This window comes from Enhydra lutris, unplaced genomic scaffold, assembly GCF_002288905.1.
Source record: "Enhydra lutris kenyoni isolate GAN:26980312 unplaced genomic scaffold, ASM228890v2 scaffoldscaffold27, whole genome shotgun sequence".
Taxonomy (NCBI): domain Eukaryota; kingdom Metazoa; phylum Chordata; class Mammalia; order Carnivora; family Mustelidae; genus Enhydra; species Enhydra lutris.
In genome coordinates, this window is record NW_019154111.1 from 3,788,776 (window position 1) to 3,807,999 (window position 19,224).

The 19,224-nt window shown below is 46.8% G+C and overlaps 1 protein-coding gene across 1 annotated transcript in view; it reads left to right on the forward strand.

Moving 5' to 3' along the window:
• Positions 1 to 19,224, forward strand: part of LOC111151895 (DENN domain containing 2A) — a 109,040-nt gene that overhangs the window by 65,310 nt on the left and 24,506 nt on the right. The window contains exons 10-15 of the mRNA XM_022510112.1: positions 3,528 to 3,621; positions 4,125 to 4,175; positions 5,330 to 5,517; positions 12,434 to 12,543; positions 13,591 to 13,660; positions 14,760 to 14,837. Of these exons, the coding sequence (XP_022365820.1) occupies positions 3,528 to 3,621; positions 4,125 to 4,175; positions 5,330 to 5,517; positions 12,434 to 12,543; positions 13,591 to 13,660; positions 14,760 to 14,837 (591 nt within the window). The remainder of the gene's footprint in view (positions 1 to 3,527; positions 3,622 to 4,124; positions 4,176 to 5,329; positions 5,518 to 12,433; positions 12,544 to 13,590; positions 13,661 to 14,759; positions 14,838 to 19,224) is intronic.

A 19,224-nucleotide genomic window follows, 5' to 3' on the forward strand; every position in this document is an offset into this window, starting at 1 on the left:
GTTCTGGCATCATTATGGGTATCTATAAGGTCAAAATGCTACAGTTGTGGAATAATTAAAAGTGGCTACTCACATCCATACTGCCAGCCTCACCATCATTTTAGCAAATTAAACAGGGATAATCAAATGAATTAGCTGTTGGGTTAAAAGAGCTTTAACACAACTCTAAGTTTGAGTACGTGATTCTTTTTTTTTTTTTTTTCTTTTAAGATTCTATTTATTTATTTGAGAGAGTGAGAGAGAGCACGTGGGGGTGGGGCACAGAGAGGGTGAATCTAAACCAGATGCCCTGCTGAGCGTGAAGCCCAACATGGTGCTGGATCCCCCGATCCCAAGGTCATGACCTGAGCCAAAATCAAGAATCGACATGTAGGGACACCTGGGTGGCGCAGTCGGTTAAGCATCTGCCTTAGCTCAGGTCGTAATCCCAGGGTCTCTGAATCAAGTCCCACATAGGACTCCTTGCTCAGTGGGGAGCCTGCTTCTCCCTCTCACTCTGCCACTCCCCCTGCTTGTGCACAATCTCTCTCTTTTTCTCTCTCTGTGTCAAAATAAATAAAATCTTTAAAAAGAAAAAAGAAAAAAAAGAATTGGCACTTAACCTACTGAGCCATCCAGGCGCCCCCTAGTACAGAAACAACAAAACTTAACTCCTGTTAAAATACAATTATGTGAGAGCATGTTTAAAGCTTTCCTCTCAGGGGAAAATTTTTTAAATAAAAAGGAACAAAGGGGGACGCGTGGGTATCTCAGTCGGTTGGGCTGCCTGACCTTCGGTTCAGGTCATGATCCCAGCGTCTTGGGATGAGTCCCGCATTGGGCTCCTAGCTGGGAGGGGAGCCTGCTTCTCTCTCTGCCTCTGCCTGCTTGTATTCTCTCTCTCTCTGATAAGTGAATAAAATCTTTAATTAAAAAAAAAAAAAGGAACAAAGATTTATTGAGTGGTGTATATATGGCTTCCACTTATTCCATGACCTGATTTAAGTGAGAGGAACGTTCTCTGTCACGTCATTTATACTACCCACATGGCACTCAGAAACTGTCTTGTACGATAGCTATGAATGCATCCTGGTCCTTCCTGTAAGCTTGTAAACTCCCTGAGAATGGAGGCCATGTCCCATACATCTTTTTACCACCCCCCCCCAGCTTCTAGCAAAACCCCTTGTACATAGGGGACGCTTAGTATTCATCCAACAAATTCACAATCAACAGATCCTTGTTGACTACCTACCACGTGCTGGGCGCTGTTCCAGCTCATACAGGAACTGTCATCGAGCAGCAAACAGAAGTGACCAAGATACCCACCTGTGAGGAACTCACGTTCCGGTGTTCACTGCATTTTAGTAAGTGGAAGGGTGTTACCTCCATCGTAGCAGTCTTCTTTCTGGTTCATTGGATATTGGGTGAGAGGAGGCCAAATGGGTTTAAAAATTCTCCTCCCAGAAGAACCACAATTTGACCTAGTAACTCATTTGTTTATTTATATATTTTTAAATTGTGGTAAATAAATATATATAACATAAAAACTGCCATTTCAACCATTTTTAAGCATACAGTTCAGTAACATTAGTGCTTTTACACTGTTATACAGCCCATCACCAGCATCCATCTCCAGAACTGCTCATCTCCCTAGACAGAAACTGTGCGTTTTGCCCTCCCCCCGCCTCTGGCAACCACCATTCCATTCTCTGTCTCTATGAATGTGCCTGTTCCAGGTACCTCCTGTAAATGGAATCATACAGTATTTGTCCTTTTATGACTGACTTATTTTTCTTAGCAGAACATCCTCGGGTTTCATTTATGTTGGAGCGTGTGTCCAAATTCCCTTCCTCTTGAAGGCTAAATGATATTCCACTGTGTGTACATGCCACATTGCATTTACCCGTTCATCCCTTGATTGACATTGGGATGTTTTCATTTCCTGGCTGTTGTGAATAATACTAACATCTCACGTATGCATTGTCTTCTTCCATGGGGAATGGGGTTAGCGTCAATATTCCAGTGGTTAGGATGTGTGTAAAAAGAAAAAAGGGCCGGCTCAGTGGTATGAACTCCAAGGAACTGGCCGGTTCCTAAGATCAAACGTAAATAACGGCCACATGGCAGGGATTTGGTGGTGAAGGCATGTCATTCAGATTCAAGGCAAAGCCAGCACTGGGTTGGGGATGAGGAGTTCACAACGAGAACTGGCAGGGCCAGGGCTGGGACACCTGTCAGGATCCAGAGTACGTGGGTGACCAAGGATATGGCAGGGCAGTGTCTTAGTCTGCAGAACTGGAGGGCGGGGGCCCAGGACCACCACAAGGAGACCTGGAGGGTGAGCCACCTTCCTCCACTGGTGGTCCAGCGCTCTGGCCTGTGGCGAGGAGCTGGTGAGCTACTTCGGGCAGTGGGACAGAGAAGCAGAGGGTGGAGACAGGGATTGGCAGCAGCTAACCCACCGCACCCACCTGCGTGCCCATCGCCCAGTTCACTACAGCCCATCCTCTCTCCAGTTCTTCCATGGCCAAAAAGAATATAAACTTTTCAAGGCAGCTTTCAAACCCAGCTCCCCTTTAAAATCACCTGTTGGGGGACACCTGACTGGCTCACTCGGAGGAGTGTATGGCTCTTGATCTCAGAGTCATGGCTTCGGGCCTTCGAAGCCTCACGTTGGGTGTAGAGATTACTAAAGAAAATAAACTTTAATTAATTAATTTAATTAAAATCCCGAGTTGGTTTGTCTCGACTGGGCATGGGTAGACTTCCCTTTCTCGCAACCAGGTGGAGCCCAGGAAGCTTCCACTCTTGAAATTTGCAGGCGGTGCTGTGAAGCCTGGTGGGAAGTGCCGCAGGGCTTCTGTCGCCAGATGGGTCTGTTAGAGTCAGCCTGGAAAATGTGCTGCTGCGTGGTGGGGTCTGCTGCGCAGCCCGGGGAGATCATGAAAGGCCTCCCTGAGTGTGGATGAGCGCTGCCCTGCTAGAGGGGGTGTGCTGGGTTTGCTGGGTTCAGGGCAGGACCATGCAGCCCCAAGCTAGAACTCAAAATCCCCCATAATCCCTGCCCCCTTGCTGCCCGGTGCTGCTCAGACGGTCTTTGGCACTGTTCCGACAGAAGGGGCCCTGCCTGGGAGGTTTTTATTTTTGCTGTCTGGGGTTTTGTTGGTTTTTTTTTTTTTTTTCCCCTTGGGAGGAGCAAAAGCTGCTCCCAAACTGCAGAGACATCACGGCATCAAAGGGGGAGCGGCCATCCCACGATTAGCCAATGAAATCGTCTCCTGTGTCTCAGCTGTATGCGTTAGTATATTTCGACATCACCCGTCCATACATCAGTGAGGCTGGCAGCCTCCTTTAGTGTTCTCAAAAGTCACATTCCTGTCTGATAGAAAAGAATAGTTGAAAGATGACAGTGGACCAGTGGGAAATGGCCCCCTCCTTCTTTCCCCCGCCGTCCATGGTCCCAGAAGAGAATGAGCAGCAAAGAAACCCCAGCTGCACATGGAGAGGAAGCTGCTAACACTGGCTTTTCTTCTCCTGGTGTCCGGCAGCTGGTGTTGCGAATCAATGCCATTTATGAGGCCCGGAGAGGAAAGAAGCGTGTGAAGAGGCTGTCCCAGTCAACGGAGAGCAACTCAGGAAAAGGTAGAACCCCCGCCACCGCCCCAGCTCCCCCCACAATGTGAAAAGAGGCTCCCTGTTGTTTTGGGCTGGCTCACCAAACAGGAGACCAAGTCGGTGCTTTGTCAATACCTCCTGTTGCCCTGCAACAGCGAAGAGCTGGGAAGGAGCTCAGCCTGGTGGTGCATCCTCTGGTCCTGTTTCACTGTCTGTCCGTCAAGCCAGCCCAGCGCTGCAAGCTCTGAGCTCACGCTGGGAGCCGCCTTCTTTGCTTCGGGTACATAAAAGAAACCAGTATCTGCTCTATTACTGGATATAAGTACCATCTGAACTAGAGCCACATGAATTTGGAAATTGCATTTAGTTGGACGAAGACATCCTTTATCTATTACATCTAAATCAACAGAAAGAAAATAGCCCCTCTGAAGTTGAAATCTTGGATATGGGTCATTTCATACAAAAAGTTTCCTGTATTAGAAAAACTTTCTTCCTGTTGCCATTTTTTGTTTGTTTGTTTTTCTGTCTAGTGACAGATGAGAACAGTGAGTCTGACAGTGACACAGAAGAGAAGCTGAAAGGTGAGAAGACCAGCTGCGGTGCAGGGCACAGGCAGGGGGCTGGGGAGCTACCGAGATGGCCCTTCCTGCTTAATGTGAGGGAGGGCACAGAGCGTCCTTGCACGAGCTCGTAGGGCAAGGTGTGAATGTCTAAGGGGACAAGGGGACCCACAGGGTGCGTGGGGGCAGGTCAGCCCTGGGCAGGACCAGCATGGGCCTGTTCAGTCACTGAGCCTGTGGGTCCAGAGATGCAGGGGGGCTACAAACACATTAGCCCTTCCCCGTGTCTTTCCGTTACAGGTGTTTTCCACACCTGGAAAGTATAGCACTGCTGGCCTGGAGTTCTAGATACCTGGGCTCTTGTCCTACTCCTATGAAAACTGCTAAAAGAACAGGAGGAGATCACTTGAGATCTCAGGGCCTCTAGTTCCTCATCTGTCAAGTGAAGTCACTGAAGTAATTGGTCTCTGTAGATGTAAATTTGGTGACCTTGGTCTAGGCTTTAGTGAGTTTTCCACAACTTCTCAGACCACAGGGGGAAGCCCAAGGGAGCCAGAGTCCAGGCCTGCTGAGTGAGGTGACGGGACCCGTCTGGTCAGCAGCCCTGCTTCACTCATGTCTCCCCCACAGCTGCTTTCTGGCCCACCTCTAGGATGAAGCAAGCCCTTTTCCATCACAGAGAACGAACAACTGCAGGAGGGAAGGTGGCGGGAGCTCCCGAGTTAGTCATGGCTCTGCCGGGTCTGTCCTGCAGATGATGACAAAATCCCCCCACTCCCAAAGCTCTGTGGTCTGGATTTTGTCACATCTCACAAACTGAAAGATGAAGGGAATGTGTGAAGGGAGACGTCAGTGTCCCCACCCCATCTGACAGAGGGCCACAAGGATGACTCAAGCTGCTGCCCCAAGTCCACCCAGCTAACCCATGGCAGAGCAGAGCCCCGCGTTCCAGGCTTCTGCACGCCCATTAGCCTGGCGGCCCCTCTGGTGGTGCTCCTCCCTGAAGTCTGGCAAGGACCCCAAACAAAGAGTTTCCTACTAATTTGTTAAATGTGGGAACACTTTTGGGGAATGGGAAGGGGTACTCTGGGCTGAGAACCACACAAGCTGTCACGGATCTGTGCAGTTCCACATTGGAAAGAGTCGCACCCAGGCGCTCACTGTCCTCTCCCCAGCTCACAGCCAGCGCCTGGTCAATGTGAAGTCCCGCCTGAAGCACGCTCCCAGATACCCCTCCCTGGACCGGGGGCTCACGGAGTACCAGCAGAGGCAGCTGTTCGAGTACTTTGTGGTCGTGTCCCTGCACAAGAAGCAGGCCGGGGCTGCGTATGTGCCAGAGCTCACCCAGCAGTTCCCGCTCAAGGTACAGAGCGGTCCATAGCCCTCATGCCATCTTGTTGGGACTCACGGTTTCCGGGAGGTGTGGGAGTCTGAGGAGCACTCAGTGTCTACAGGCATGGACCATGAGTCCTCAGTAGGGTATAGCAAATGAAAAAAGCTGCTGCTTGAGAATTTGGGAGGTCCCAGGAGGTGAGGAATTCAAAGACTCAAAGTACAGACAAAAACATTTACTCACTTCCTGTGGTGACTCTGCTGGCCATGCCATCCTCGTCATCCTCCCTGTCTCCTTGTCCAGCCACATCTCTTCCCGAGCTGTCCTAGAAGCCTCTTTCCCACCAGCCACACAGCTCTTGCCAGGGAGGGCTGTGTTTGTGTCCATGCTGAACATCTGTACGCGTACCATGTACCCCCCAGGTGTGTGCACGAGAGTCCTGTTCTGTTCTAACACGGTTCGTGGAGTGGCCCTCAGCAAAGCCTAAAATGGCATGACCAATAATGTAGAAATTATTTTTAGGCTTTGGCTTCAGGATTAAAGAGGCTCTATTCAGCCTAACCAGAATTTACCGAGACCTTATTACATTCAAGCTGTTTTCTGCTTGGCCGCATCATTACAGAAATGAGCAAAATGTGTTTGCTGTCCTCAAGAGGCTCACACTCTGACAGGAGGGCAAAAGATAAGCATACAAAGACTCATGAGGTAGAATGTGACACCGTATGTACAGTTCCTACCGTGAAGGTGCTCAGAGGCAAGAAGAGGGGAGGGAGGACATGACCTGGTCCCCTCAGGGGCCTCCCTTTGCTGCCCAGCCACGCATAATCCCAGGATCTGCAGAGGCCTAGGTCTCCTCCTGTTCTGGGCCAGCGTCCTTCTGTCCTGCCCATGTGGTCTAGTGCAGCATTCAAGTCCCGTCCTTGGAATTTAGGACGGAAGGTGTATAATTGAAGTAAGCCACGGGCATCAGCCCTCCTAACTGGCTGTATTCGCTGCCTTTAGCTGACCTCCAGGGGTGATCCCCTGAAAACCCTAATACTATAGGTATGCCCACATTTATTTACTTCAAAAATATGTTATTTATTTTTGGGGGAGAGAAAGAGAAGGGGGTGCAGAGGGAGAGGGAGAGAGAGAAGGAGAGGGAGAGAGAGAATCTCAAGCAGACTCTGCTGAAAGCAGAACCCAAAGCGGGGCTCGATCTCGCAACCCTGAGATCATGACCTGAGCTGAAATCAAGAGTTGGACCAGTAACTGACTGAGCCACCCAGGCGCCCCACAGATACGCCCACATTTAGTTGAAGCCCACACGGAGCAAGCACCAAGGCATGAATGACTGTTTTTTATCCTGTTTACTTCCCTCAGGGCCTAACACAATGTTATACACATGGCAGTATTTAATCAGTGTTTCAGGAACAAAGGCATTAATTCACAAATTAATGAATAAATCTCCATAATTATTAAATGCTTGTAGTTTCCAACCTGGAATCCCCAGGCTCTTAGACATCCACAATAAAACTCCTTTTGAGGGGCGCCTGGGTGGTTCAGTGGGTTAAAGCCTCTACCTTTGGCTCAAATCATGATCTCAGGGTCCTGGGATCCAGACCCGCATCGGGCTCTCCGCTCAGTGGGGAGCCTTCTTCCCCCTCTCTCTCTGCCTGCCTCTCTGCCTACTTGTGATCTCTCTGTCTGTCAAGTAAATAAATAAAATCTTTTAAAAAAAAAACTTCTTTTGAGCAGAAACTTGTATAGTCATTGTTGGAAAGGGGACCAATCTGGAAATGTATCAAGAAAAAGTCATCTATAATCCCACTCCTCATCGAACTTAGCATTTTATTATGTTTTCTCCCAGACTTTTCTCATAGTGTAGTTTTCTGACAAAACTGGTGTTACATATTGTCTAATTCTTGTATCACGTTTTGTAAATGTATCATTATTTAGAAACATATTTTTTTTAAAGAGTTTATTTATTTATTTGACAAACAAAGATCACAAGTAGGCAGAGAGGCAGGCAGAGAGAGAGGAGGAAGCAGGCTCCCCGCTGAGCAGAGAGCCCGATGTGGGGCTTGATCCCAGGACCCTGGGATCATGACCTGAGCCGAAGGCACAGGCTTTAACCCACTGAGCCACCCAGGTGCCCCTAGAAACATATTTTTTATGTATTTATTTATTTGACGGACAGAGATCACAAGTAGGCAGAGAGGCAGGCAGAGAGAGGGCAGCAGGCTCCCTGCTGAGCAAAGAGCCCAATGCAGGGCTCGATCCCAGGACCCTGAGATCATGACCTAATTTGAAGGCAGAAGCCCAACCCACTGAGCCACCCAGGGGCCCCTAGAAACTTATTATTATTTTTTTAACAATATTTTAAAGGATTTTATTTATTTATTTGACAGAGAACACAAGTAGGCAGAGAGGTAGGCAGAGAGAGAGGGGGAAGCAGGTTCCCTGCTGAGCAGAGAGCCCGATGCGGGGCTTGATCCAGGACCCTGAGATCATGACCTGAGCTGAAGGCAGAGACTTTCCACTGAGCCACCCAGGCGCCCCGAAACTTATTTAATATAAATTCTAAAGCATTATTTTAAAAATTATATAAAGCTCTGTTATATGGGTAGGCCCTAATCTGTTTAACCAGTCTCTTTCCGTTGGAAATGTATCTTGTTGCCAGTGTTTTTTAGATACATATTTTGAATGTTTTGTGACCATTCGATACATGCATTTTTTGCGGGTTAGACTATATTATATCTTCTTGCCTTTTCTCTATCAGAAGAAACTTTCCTCCCTCTTTCTCCTCCTTTCATGAGTTTTATCCCCCACTTCTGTGGTCACCTTGACCAAGACTTACTCTTCATACTTGCACACTAGAGATCATGCCTACCTTGCTCAACTAAATGCTGGACACCGTGTAATTACCTTTATGAGAGTTCATGGAGACTGGGAAATTTTCTGGCTCTTTTGATTGCTTGTATTCGTGACAGACAGCTCCCTGTCTCACTTCCTGTAAATGAGTGTGTGTGCATTTGAGAGCACGTATGTGCCCATATGGGTTGATAACTCCTATGTTGATGACAGCACATGTAGACACATGTGTGTACATACATATTTTTGTGTGTCGTGCATGTGATCAGAGAGGTGGGCCATGTAAAAAAGTGCTGTAACTTGCTTCCCTATAGGGCATTCTCTGCAGTTCTCTAGTGGTTTCAATTGTGGAGAAATGTCCCTGTTCTTTCCCTTTGTCTTCTTTATGGCTCTTCCCTCTGTGGTGATAAATGACCCCTTCCAACAACTACACTGGTATTTGCTCCCCTGGGAGACTGTCCAAGGGCAGTCAAAATTATTGTTTTGGCAACAGTCTGAGCTAGTGAATTATCAACTCAAAAACTGCTCCAGGACCAGTTGGAATCTTCTGGGTCATGGATGGGAGAGAGAACTCATTATATAGAAAAGAGATAGTGACTGCTGATTCTGAAGGAGGGAAAACCAAAGGACAGTTACTGATTGGCTTAAAGTTTGTAAATGGTGGCTGTTTCATTCATTGATAGTTGTCTCAACCATTAATATTAGCAGCAGCTTTAATTATATTTGCTGTAGCCTAAGGGGAAGCACTAGAATAGGTTTTAAAATTGAAAAAAAATCAGCCCAGTGCTTTATTCCTTTGGGCACTCTCTTTAGAGACCTCCCCTCTCTGACATTTGGTGTCCTGGTGAAGGCTTACAGATCCCCTGGGAGGCTATTCAGCAGTACTGCTGGTCTGCAGACTTCAGAAGCTGTCTGCAAAGCTGCTTTGAGGTGAAGGTCAATGGCAAGCCCTGAGAGACAAAATAAGAAATTGATGGAAAATATTACAGAAAAAATTTAGGTTAGACAGTAATTACAGTTTTCTAACCTGAGAAATTCAGGCTCCACTTACTTCAAATATTGGTACATCAAATTACTGAAGGTAACTTGAGCATAATTTGTTTTTAACTCTTTCTAAAGAAAAGTTAACAAGTATAAACCTGTCAAGAACAAACAACAACAGGGGCACCTGGGTGGCTCAGTGGGTTGGGGCCTCTGCCTTCGGCTCAGGTCATGGTCTCGGGGTCCTGGGATCGAGCCCCCCATTGGGCTCTCTGCTCAGCAGGGAGCCTGCTTCCCCCCGCCCCGCACCCTGCCTGCCTCTCTGCTTACTTGTGATCTCTTTCTCTGTCAAATAAATAAATAAAATCTTTAAAAAAAAAAAAAAAAAAGAACAAACAACAACAGAGCCAGCAATTCTTCCCAACACATTAGAAGTACACATTTATTTTTAAAAACACTAATTACTGGTGCACCTGGGTGGTTCAGTGGGTTAAAGCCTCTGCCTTCGGCTTGGGTCATGATCCCGGGGTCCTGAGATCGAGCCCCGCATCGGGCTCTCTGCTTAGCGGGGAGCCTGCTTCCCCCCCTCTCTCTGCCTGCCTCTCTGCCTATTTGTGATCTCTGTCAAATAAATAAATGAGGTCTTTTTTTTTTTAAGATTTTTATTTATTTATTTGACAGAGAGAGATCACAAGTAGGCAGAGAGGTAGGCAGAGAGAGAGAAAGGGAAGCAGGCTCCCTGCTGAGCAGAGAGCCCAATGCAGGGCTCAATCCCAGGACCCTAGGATCATGACCTGAGCTGAAGGCAGAGGCTTAACCCACTGAGCCACCCAGGCACCCCTGTTTGTTTGTTTTATTAATATATAATGTATTATTTGCTTCAGGGGTACAGGTCTGTGAATCATCAAATCATCAAAGCACTCACCATAGCACATACCCTCCCCAATGACCATAACCCAGCCACCCTATCCCTATCCCCCCCAACCCCCCAGCAACCCTCAGTTTGTTTTGTGAGATTGAGTCTCGTGGTTTGTCTCCCTCCCGATCCCATCTTGTTTCATTTTATTCCTCCCTGGGTTTGCTTTTTTTTTTTTTTTTTTTTTTTTTTTTTTTTTTTAAATATTTTATTTATTTATTTGAGAGAGAGAGAGACAGTGAGAGAGAGCATAAGCGAGGAGAAGGTCAGAGGGAGAAGCAGACTCCCCGGGGAGCTGGGAGCCCGATGCGGGACTCAATCCTGGGACTCCAGGATCATGACCTGAGCCGAAGGCAGTCGCTCAACCAACTGAGCCACCCAGGCGCCCCGGGTTTGCTTTTTTTTTAAGATTTTATTTATTTATTTGAGAGAGAGAGTGCAGGAGCATGAGCAGGGAGGGGGCAAAAGAAGAGGGAGAAGCAAGATTCCTGCTGAGCAAAGGGCCCCATGCAGGGCTCAATCCTGGCACTTCAGGATTGAGTGCCCCTAGGGGGCACCTGGGTGGCTCAGTCAGTTCAGCATCCAACCCTTGATTACAGCTCAGGTCATGATCTCAGGGGTCATGGGATCAAGCCCTGCTTCAGGCTCCACAGTTAACAAAGGGTCTGCTTGTCCCTCTCCCTCTGCTCCTCCCCACTACTCTGTCTCTTTTAAAAAATTAATAAAAGTAAAAAAAAAAAAAGAAAAAAAGCCATCTCTAGCTAGATTCCACACCAACTGTGTGACCATGGACAAATCACTTAACATGTCAGGGCTATTTCCTTATCTTTGAAATAAGAATGTGACAGTGGATGATGACTAGCTTCCTTTTGCTTCTGACAGTCAAGGACATTGAAATTAATTGTAGTTTACTGTAAAATGTAATTTAACTGGATGTATTCACTAAGAAGTGTTATAAAATGTCTTTGCCTGGATCAAGGAAGGGCAGCTTTCAGGGGCCCAGAGGTTGGAAGACCAGATTCAAGGCTCTGCCTTGTAGACTCGTAAATCTCCTGTTTGGAGGGGATTGTTTTGACACTTTTTCCTTATTGATTAAAATAGTCATAGTCCAGGGGCATCTCGGTGGCTCAGTCATTAACCATCTGCCTTCAGCTCGGGTCGGGATCCCAGGGTCCTAGGATAGAGCCCTGCATGGGGCTCCTGTTCAGTGGGAGGCCTCTTCTCCCTCTCCCACTCATCCTGCTTGTGTTCCCTCTCTCGCTGTGTCACTCTCTGCCAAATAAATAATAATAATTATTATTATAGCCCAGGGGCACATGGGTGGCTCAGTTGGTTAAGGTTCCACCTTTGGCTCAAGTCATGATCCCAGAATCCTGGGATCCAGTCTCACATCCCTGCTAAGCAGAGAGCCTGCTTCTCCCTCTCTCTCTGCCACTCCCCCTGCTTGTGCTCTCCCACGCTCTCTCTCTCTCTGTGTCAAATAAGTAAATAAAATCTTTTAAAAAATAATGAAAAATAAAGTTATAGTCCACAAAATATACAATATACAAAAAAATTACAAAATAAAATAGTTACATTCCAGAATGTTAGACATCAAGAATATGTTTCTACGATTTCATTTAATTATTTGACAGAGAGAAACACAGCGAGAGAGGGAACACAAGCAGGGGCAGTGGGAGAGGGAGAAACAGGCTTCCCACCCAGCAGGGATGCGGGGCTCGGAGCCAGAGGCAAACAGCCAACAACTGAGCCACCCAGGCACCCCAAGAATATTTATCTAAAACACACTATTTTGGGGACGCCTGGGTGGCTCAGTTGGTTAAGCTGCTGCCTTTGGCTCAGGTCATGATCCCAGGGTCCTGGGATCGAGTCCCGCATCAGGCTCCTTGCTCAGTGGGAAGCCTGCTTCTCTATCTGCCTCTGCCTGCCACTCAGCCTGCGTTTGCTCTCTCTCTCTCTCTGACAAATAAATAAATAAAACACACGATTTTGTTTTCTCCTGACTTCTCCCAGAAGCCTAGAGTTGACAGTGCCCTGGGAAACAAAGGCCCCAGCAGACTGAGCTGCAGACCCTTCTTGAGGTTAAGGTGGTGGTCTCGCCTGTGGGAAGGCGGAACGTGTGGTTTTGCAAGCATCTGCCTCTCTCCCCCATGCTGGGCTTTATTCCCCAACCTTCTCTCACTCTTCTCCCTGCAGTTGGAAAGGTCTTTCAAGTTCATGAGAGAGGCTGAGGACCAGCTGAAGGCCATCCCTCAGTTCTGCTTCCCCGATGCCAAGGACTGGGCTCCCGTCCAGCAATTTACCAGGTAGGAGCCGGCTTCTCCTTTCCACACCCTCAAAGGCTAAGGCAAGAACCAGGGAGGGTGTCGGAGAGGACAGACGCCATAGATCAGTCTTGTTGCCACCCAGCCTGATGGGCCGCAGGCAAGAGATGGCCCCCACCTGTGTTTTAAAACATCCCTGAAGAGAAGAACTGACTTACTAGCTACGCAGATTCCCAGGCCTCTCACTCAGTGGGGGCATATGTTTGGTTCCTAAGCCTCTGTGAAGGGCAAAGTAATTCTTGGTCTAGGAGAAGCTAGAGGAACATCACCTAGCTCCCTTCCTTGTACGTGCTCTGGAAACATTTAATAGTGGCCCATCCAGCTGTGAGATCCTGACAGTGTTCCTGCTTTAACCAGGTTGTTGCAAACCCGTATCATTTTATCAGATGTTCCAGCGACTGACCAAACTCAGAGGGCTGCTTATCCTGTGTTTGAGGCCCGGCAGTCTCTCAGGGCAGTCCGAGCCCCTCAGGGGGCTCAGAGGAGACAGTTCTCAGGGAGGGTCACCCCAGAGGCAATTCCAAGAGGGACACAGAACTGTCCGTCTCTTTGGCTGCTCCTGCACTGAGTCACGTCCCTGGAGCAGCGGATGCCATCACACCCTTGAGCTCACAGAGGGCAGCAGTCCCAATCGATGCTCCATAGCGACGGGACAGCTCAGGTTCTGAACGCTAGGAGACCACATCCTCTCAGGGTGCAGGGACACTGTAGGTGTCCCTCCCCCCTCCTCTGAGGCCCAAGTCTTCAACTTTGAAAAGAGGCTGAAGCGTCCCAGGCACACGGTGCAGTAAACTTCAGGGAGATGCTTCCCTTTGCCCCCAGACTTTTTTGGAGCTTTTGGGGAGAGCTTCCCTCTTCCTGGCACAGATCCCCAAACTACAGATGCACAAAGCTCCTGCACAGAGATGGACAGACAGGACAGGGAGCAGCCCTTTCTGCCAGACCCCTCCAGAATGTCCCTTGAGTGCTCTCTGCCAGGTGTCTTATTTTGTTTGGCTATGTAATGCACTTTTGTTTCCCCGACCTCAGTGAAACCTTCTCATTTGTCTTAACTGGAGAAGATGGGAGCAGACGGTTCGGTTATTGCCGAAGACTACTGGTTAGTACACTACTGTTGGTCCGCCAGGGCTCTGGGCAGCGCTGGGTCTGGGGCTTCGCCATGTGCCACAAGAGAAGAGGAAGGAAGCATGACAGGTTCATCAGCAGAGTTAAAAAAAGATTTGGGCGTTCATCGCAATCTTACTGGTAGGAAGGAACTAGAACTCCGTCTCCTTTAGAAAGAAAATACTTCCTCCGTTATTTTCCCTGTAGAAGAACTTTCTGTCCTTAAGCCAAATGTTCTTTCTAATAAAATGTGCTAGACAGACCCAGAGAGCTTCTAGCGCACACATTCATAATGGTTGCTAAGGAACAAAGAAGGATAGTTCTGTTGTTCATGCTATAGATCCTTCAAGAACATCTTCTTCAGAACAGTCACCGGTAGGAGTCAGGATTGTAATCCAATGAAAGGATCATGCTAGCCCATTTTAGAGCTTGTCTTTTTGAGACCCATTCTTTTGAAAATCTTTAGTAAGAGCAAATCATTTTGCACTGAGTGTATTTGAATTTTCAAAATAAGCTGATATAATTTAGAGTCAAGATGATGCACAGCACATAGTAGGTATCCAGTAAATATTTGTTGAATGAATTAGTGAATAAAAAGCAGGGATAATAATTTAAAAACTTAAGTGGGATAATAAGGTTTGGGGATGAAATTACTTTGACATATTGAGATTGATTTTCATTTAAATGGTTTGAAAATTAGCTTAAAATGCAGTTTCCAAAAAGGATGTTCAGAAATAATTTCTGATTTGGAATTATCATTATAATAAACAACATTTGGTTTCAACATAGCTCCTTAAGAGGAACCACAGGGATTGGGTAAACAAGTTACGCCTCCTTTTTGGTTCCATAGGCCATATTGAGCACCTACTGTGTGCACAACACCCTTGATTTGGTCACTTCAGGAGAATATAAATGTATATACTCCATGACCAGAAGTGCTCCCCACTTATAAAATGGGGTTGGTAACTCTTACCTAATGGGTTCTCAGAAGCGGCAGTGAGGAAAGGTCTGGCACGTGATAGGCACTTCAAAATGTTTGGGTTCTCTACTTTGAGATGGTAACACTCATGATTTCCTTGTTTCACTCCAAAAAGCCCGGTGGCAAAGGGAAGCGTCTCCCTGAAGTTTACTGCATCGTGAGCCGCCTGGGATGCTTCAGCCTCTTTTCAAAGGTGAGGACTTGGGCCTCAGAGGAGGGCGGAAGGGAAGGCAAGGCAGAGCCAGGGAGGACACAGGAAACACCTTGACTCCTGGTACTTGTGTAATCGTATCCCAGTATAGTTTCCTTCCCTCTTCCTCCCCCCTCACCTCCTGTGTTCTCCTATCATTAGTGCCCGCAGTGAGAGCCGGTGAAGGTCAGGGCCCAGAGAAAGGGGGTGTGGGGAGAGTCGAAGTAATTGCAGAGGGTCTTCCCAGAGTATTCCCTGTGCTTTACTTACTTCCAAGCATTGTTTTTTGTCATATTTGCTTTTTTATGACAAAAAGGCCGCTCTGATGGATGGATGTACAAGCATCTATGTATATGTGTGGCGTGGGGGAGGTATTTGTTACTGTAGTAGGGCTCTAAATGGATCCAAAACTTACTCTCGTCCTCTTTCGGAGAAGAGAAGCCAGTGTATCAAGACCTAGGAATTGCCGGACTGTGCTGGCTCGTCCATCCCACTATTCTGTGTGGGTAGAGGGGAGCTAATTACTATTGTGTATGATGATAATCTCAAAATTAGGTACAATCCAACATTCATATCCTACATTAACCAGACACGAGTATCTAATCCATAAAATGATTTTAAATTCACCTTGTATTTTCAGTCTGAGCTTTGTTTTGGAGAATTGAAGTCCTATGTCTACTGTCCTCGGATGGCAGACAGCACTTCCTAAAAGCATTCTGAAATGTGTCTTCCTCCTGCCCACCCTCCACTTATTCTCAGAGGAAGCCTGACCTATACTGATCTAGTGTAATCACTTGCCTTGGTAGAACTTGCACTTCTGTGCAAGTCTGTTAGAAATAAAGAATGGTATCGATGTATCTGCGTTCCTGCCTCTACTCCACTGGGGTGATAAGCCTTTTACACGGAAGTTGGTCACTTACAGGCTCTAGGACAGTTACGCATTTCTGCTCACCCCGGTCTCTCTCGGGGGGTAATTTAAACATGGAAATAAGGCTGTGTCCCAGCCTTTGTTTTTGCACAAACGCTGTTGGAAGGTAGAAGTGAAACAGCTGAGTTAACCCAGCATCCAGTGGTGGCTTTGGAATTCACCTGAGCTCCATTGTTTGTCACGGACGGGGAATGACAAGCATGTGAACTTACTAACACCGTGTGATGCACAGTTCTGTGTTTTCATGGCATTTCTGTGACTAGGGATATTGTGAGAGTGTGGTATGATGCCATGCCAAAGACCAAATAGCAAATACGCTGGCTAGAACCAGAAACAGAGCTTTGGCTAACTGATCTCTAAAACTTGAGCTATTCCCAGGTGAGGGACAAGGATGACTAAAATGACATAGTGTCCTTTGGTACAGAGAAAGGAATCAGGGTGCCTGGCTTGCTTAGTCCCTAAAGCATGTGACTCCTGATCTCCGGGTTGTGAGTTTAAGCCCCACATTGAAAAACAGAAACAAAGAACGAAGGGATGGAGAGAGGGAGGAAAGGAAGGAAGGAAGGAGGGAGGGAAGGGGAATCGTCTTCAAGAAGAACAGCTTTAGGGATGACTGGGTGGCTCAGTTGGTTAAGCAGCTGCCTTCGGCTCAGGTCATGATCCCAGCATCCTGGGATCGAGTCCCACATCGGGCTCCTTGTTCTGTGGGGAGCCTGCTTCTCCCTCTGCCTCTGCCTGCCACTCTGTCTGCCTGTGCTCGCTCTCTCTCTCTCTTTCTGACAAATAAATAAATAAATAAATAAATAAATAAATAAATAAAAAGAAGAAGAAGAACAGCTTTAGGGGCGCCTGGGTGGCTCAGTGGGTTAAAGCCTCTGCCTTCGGCTCAGGTCATGATCCCAGCGTCCTGGGATCGAGCCCCGTGTTGGGCCTCTCTGCTCAGCAGGGAGCCTGCTTCCCTTCCTCTCTCTCTGCCTGCCTCTCTTCCTATTTGTGATCTCTGTCTGTCAAATAAATAAATAAAATCTTTAAAAAAAAAAAAAAGAAGAAGAACAGCTTTAGAATCTCTGAAGAAAAGTATCCCATTAAGTATCACTACAGTCACGCCGCGTAACAAACCACAGTGGCTTAAAGCACCAGTCATTTATTCTTAGAGACGCGCAGGTCATCTGGGGCTTGGCTTGGCTCTTTTCCACTGGGCTCACTCATGCCTTGTGGGTAGGCTGGGAGTTGGCTGATCCAGACTGCCTGATCTCTGCTGTCGGAGGCTGCTCTAGAGTGGGGCTCATCCACATGTCTGTCAGCCTCCTTAGACAGTGAGCTGGCCCAGGTGTGCAGTTCTTGTGGCTGAGGCAGAGGCTCAGGATGGCAACCAGAAACACATGAGACAGGCCTCCTAAAGCCCAGGCTTAGAACTGGTGCAGTGTCACTTCTGCTTCAGCGTCCCTCATCCTTCTTTATTAGCCCCTAACCAGACTTTTAAGACATTTTTCCCTGAATTGCCTCCCCACTGCCATAAGACTCTTTCTAATTTTTTGTTATGTTATTTTTTATTGTGCTAAAATAAACATAGAAGTTACTATTTTAGCCATTTTTTTTAAAGATTTTATTTATTTATTTGAAAGAGAGGCAGTGAGAGAGAGCATGAGCGAGGAGAAGGTCAGAGGGAGAAGCAGACTCCCTGTGGAGCTGGGAGCCTGATGCGGGACTCGATCCCAGGACTCCGAGATCATGACCTGAGCCGAAAGCAGTCGTCCAACCAACTGAGCCACCCAGGCGTCCCTATTTTAGCCATTTTTAAAAGATTTTATTTTTAACTAATCTCTACACCCAACTTGGGGCTTGAACTCACAACCCTGAGATCAGGCGTCACATACTGTACTGACCGAGCTGGCCAGGTGCCCCCACTGTAGCTGTTTTTAAGTGTACAGTTGATTAGCATTATGTTCATTCACATTGTGTGCAGCTGTCACCGTCATCCATCTCCAGAATTGTTTGATATCCCTGAATCAAAACTCTGCACCCATTAAACACTAATTCCCCGTTCTCTTCTTTCCCTAGCCCTGGCAACCACCATTCTGTGTTCTGTCTCTATGAATCTCATTACTGCAGGATCTCATATAAATGGAATCATATATTTATCCTTTTGTCACTGGCTCATATCACTTAGCATATGTCTTCAAGGTTCATCCGTATAAGAGCATATGTCAGAATTTCCTTCCCTTTTAAGGCTGAATAACAGTCTGTTATTTGTAGGTATCACATTTTCTATATCTATTTATCTGTAGATGGACATTTGTGTTACTTCTGCATTTTAATTATCATGAGTCTTGCTGCTTTGAACATGGCCATTCAGATATCTGAGTCCCTGCTTTCAAATCTCTGAGCTATGTACCCATATATGTGGAATTACTGGATCACAGTAATTCTAGGTTGTTGGGGTTTTTTTTTTTATAGATTTTATTTATTTATTTGACAGACAGAGATCACAAGCAGGCAGAGAGGCAGGCAGAGAGAGAGGAGGAAGCAGGCTTCCTGCTGAGCAGAGAGCCCGACACAGGGCTCGATCCCAGGACCTTAGGATCACGACCCGAGCCGAAGGCAGAGGCCCCAATCCACTGAGCCACCCAGGCACCGCCTAATTCTAGGTTTTTTTGAGGAACTACCATACATAAAATCTTTTTAATTTTAATAATAAATTTCATTTAACCCATATATCCAAAATATCATTATTTCAACATATAATCAAATAGTCATTGATATTTTACATTCTTAATTTTGTATTCTGAAATCTACTGAAGATTTTACATTTATAACACACTTCAATTAAGACTAGCCGTATTTCAAGTGTTCAGTGGCTACATGTGGTATTGTTATAAATGGTATTTTAATTTAAACTCTTTGATCTACAACTAGATTATGGAGGGTCTTGCATTTAGATTTTTTTTTAAAGATTTTATTTATTTATTTGACACTCAGAGATCACAAGTAGGCACAGAGGCAGGCAGAGAGAGTGGGGGGGAAACAGGCTCCCTGCTGAGCAGAGATTCCCGACTCTGGGCTCGATCCCAAGACCCTGAGATAATGACCTGAGCCAAAGGCAGAGGCTTAACCCACTGAGCCACCCAGGCGCCCCGCATTTAGATTTTTTAAAATAATAGTTTTATTAAGATACAGTTTGCAAACCATGAAATTTGCCCATTTAAATTCTAGGATTCAAAAAAATAAATAAGGGATGCCTGGGTGGCTTAGTCGGTTAAGCCACTGCCTTCAGCTCAGGTCATGATCCCAGAGTCCAGGGATCGAGTCCCATATCAGGTTCCTTGTCCAGCAGGAAGCCTGCTTCTCTCTCTGCCTCTGCCTGCCACTCTGCCTGCTTGTGCTCTCTCTATGACAAATAAACAAATAAAATCTTAAAAAAAAAAAAAAACTTTAAAAATAAATAAATAAGGGGGCGCCTGG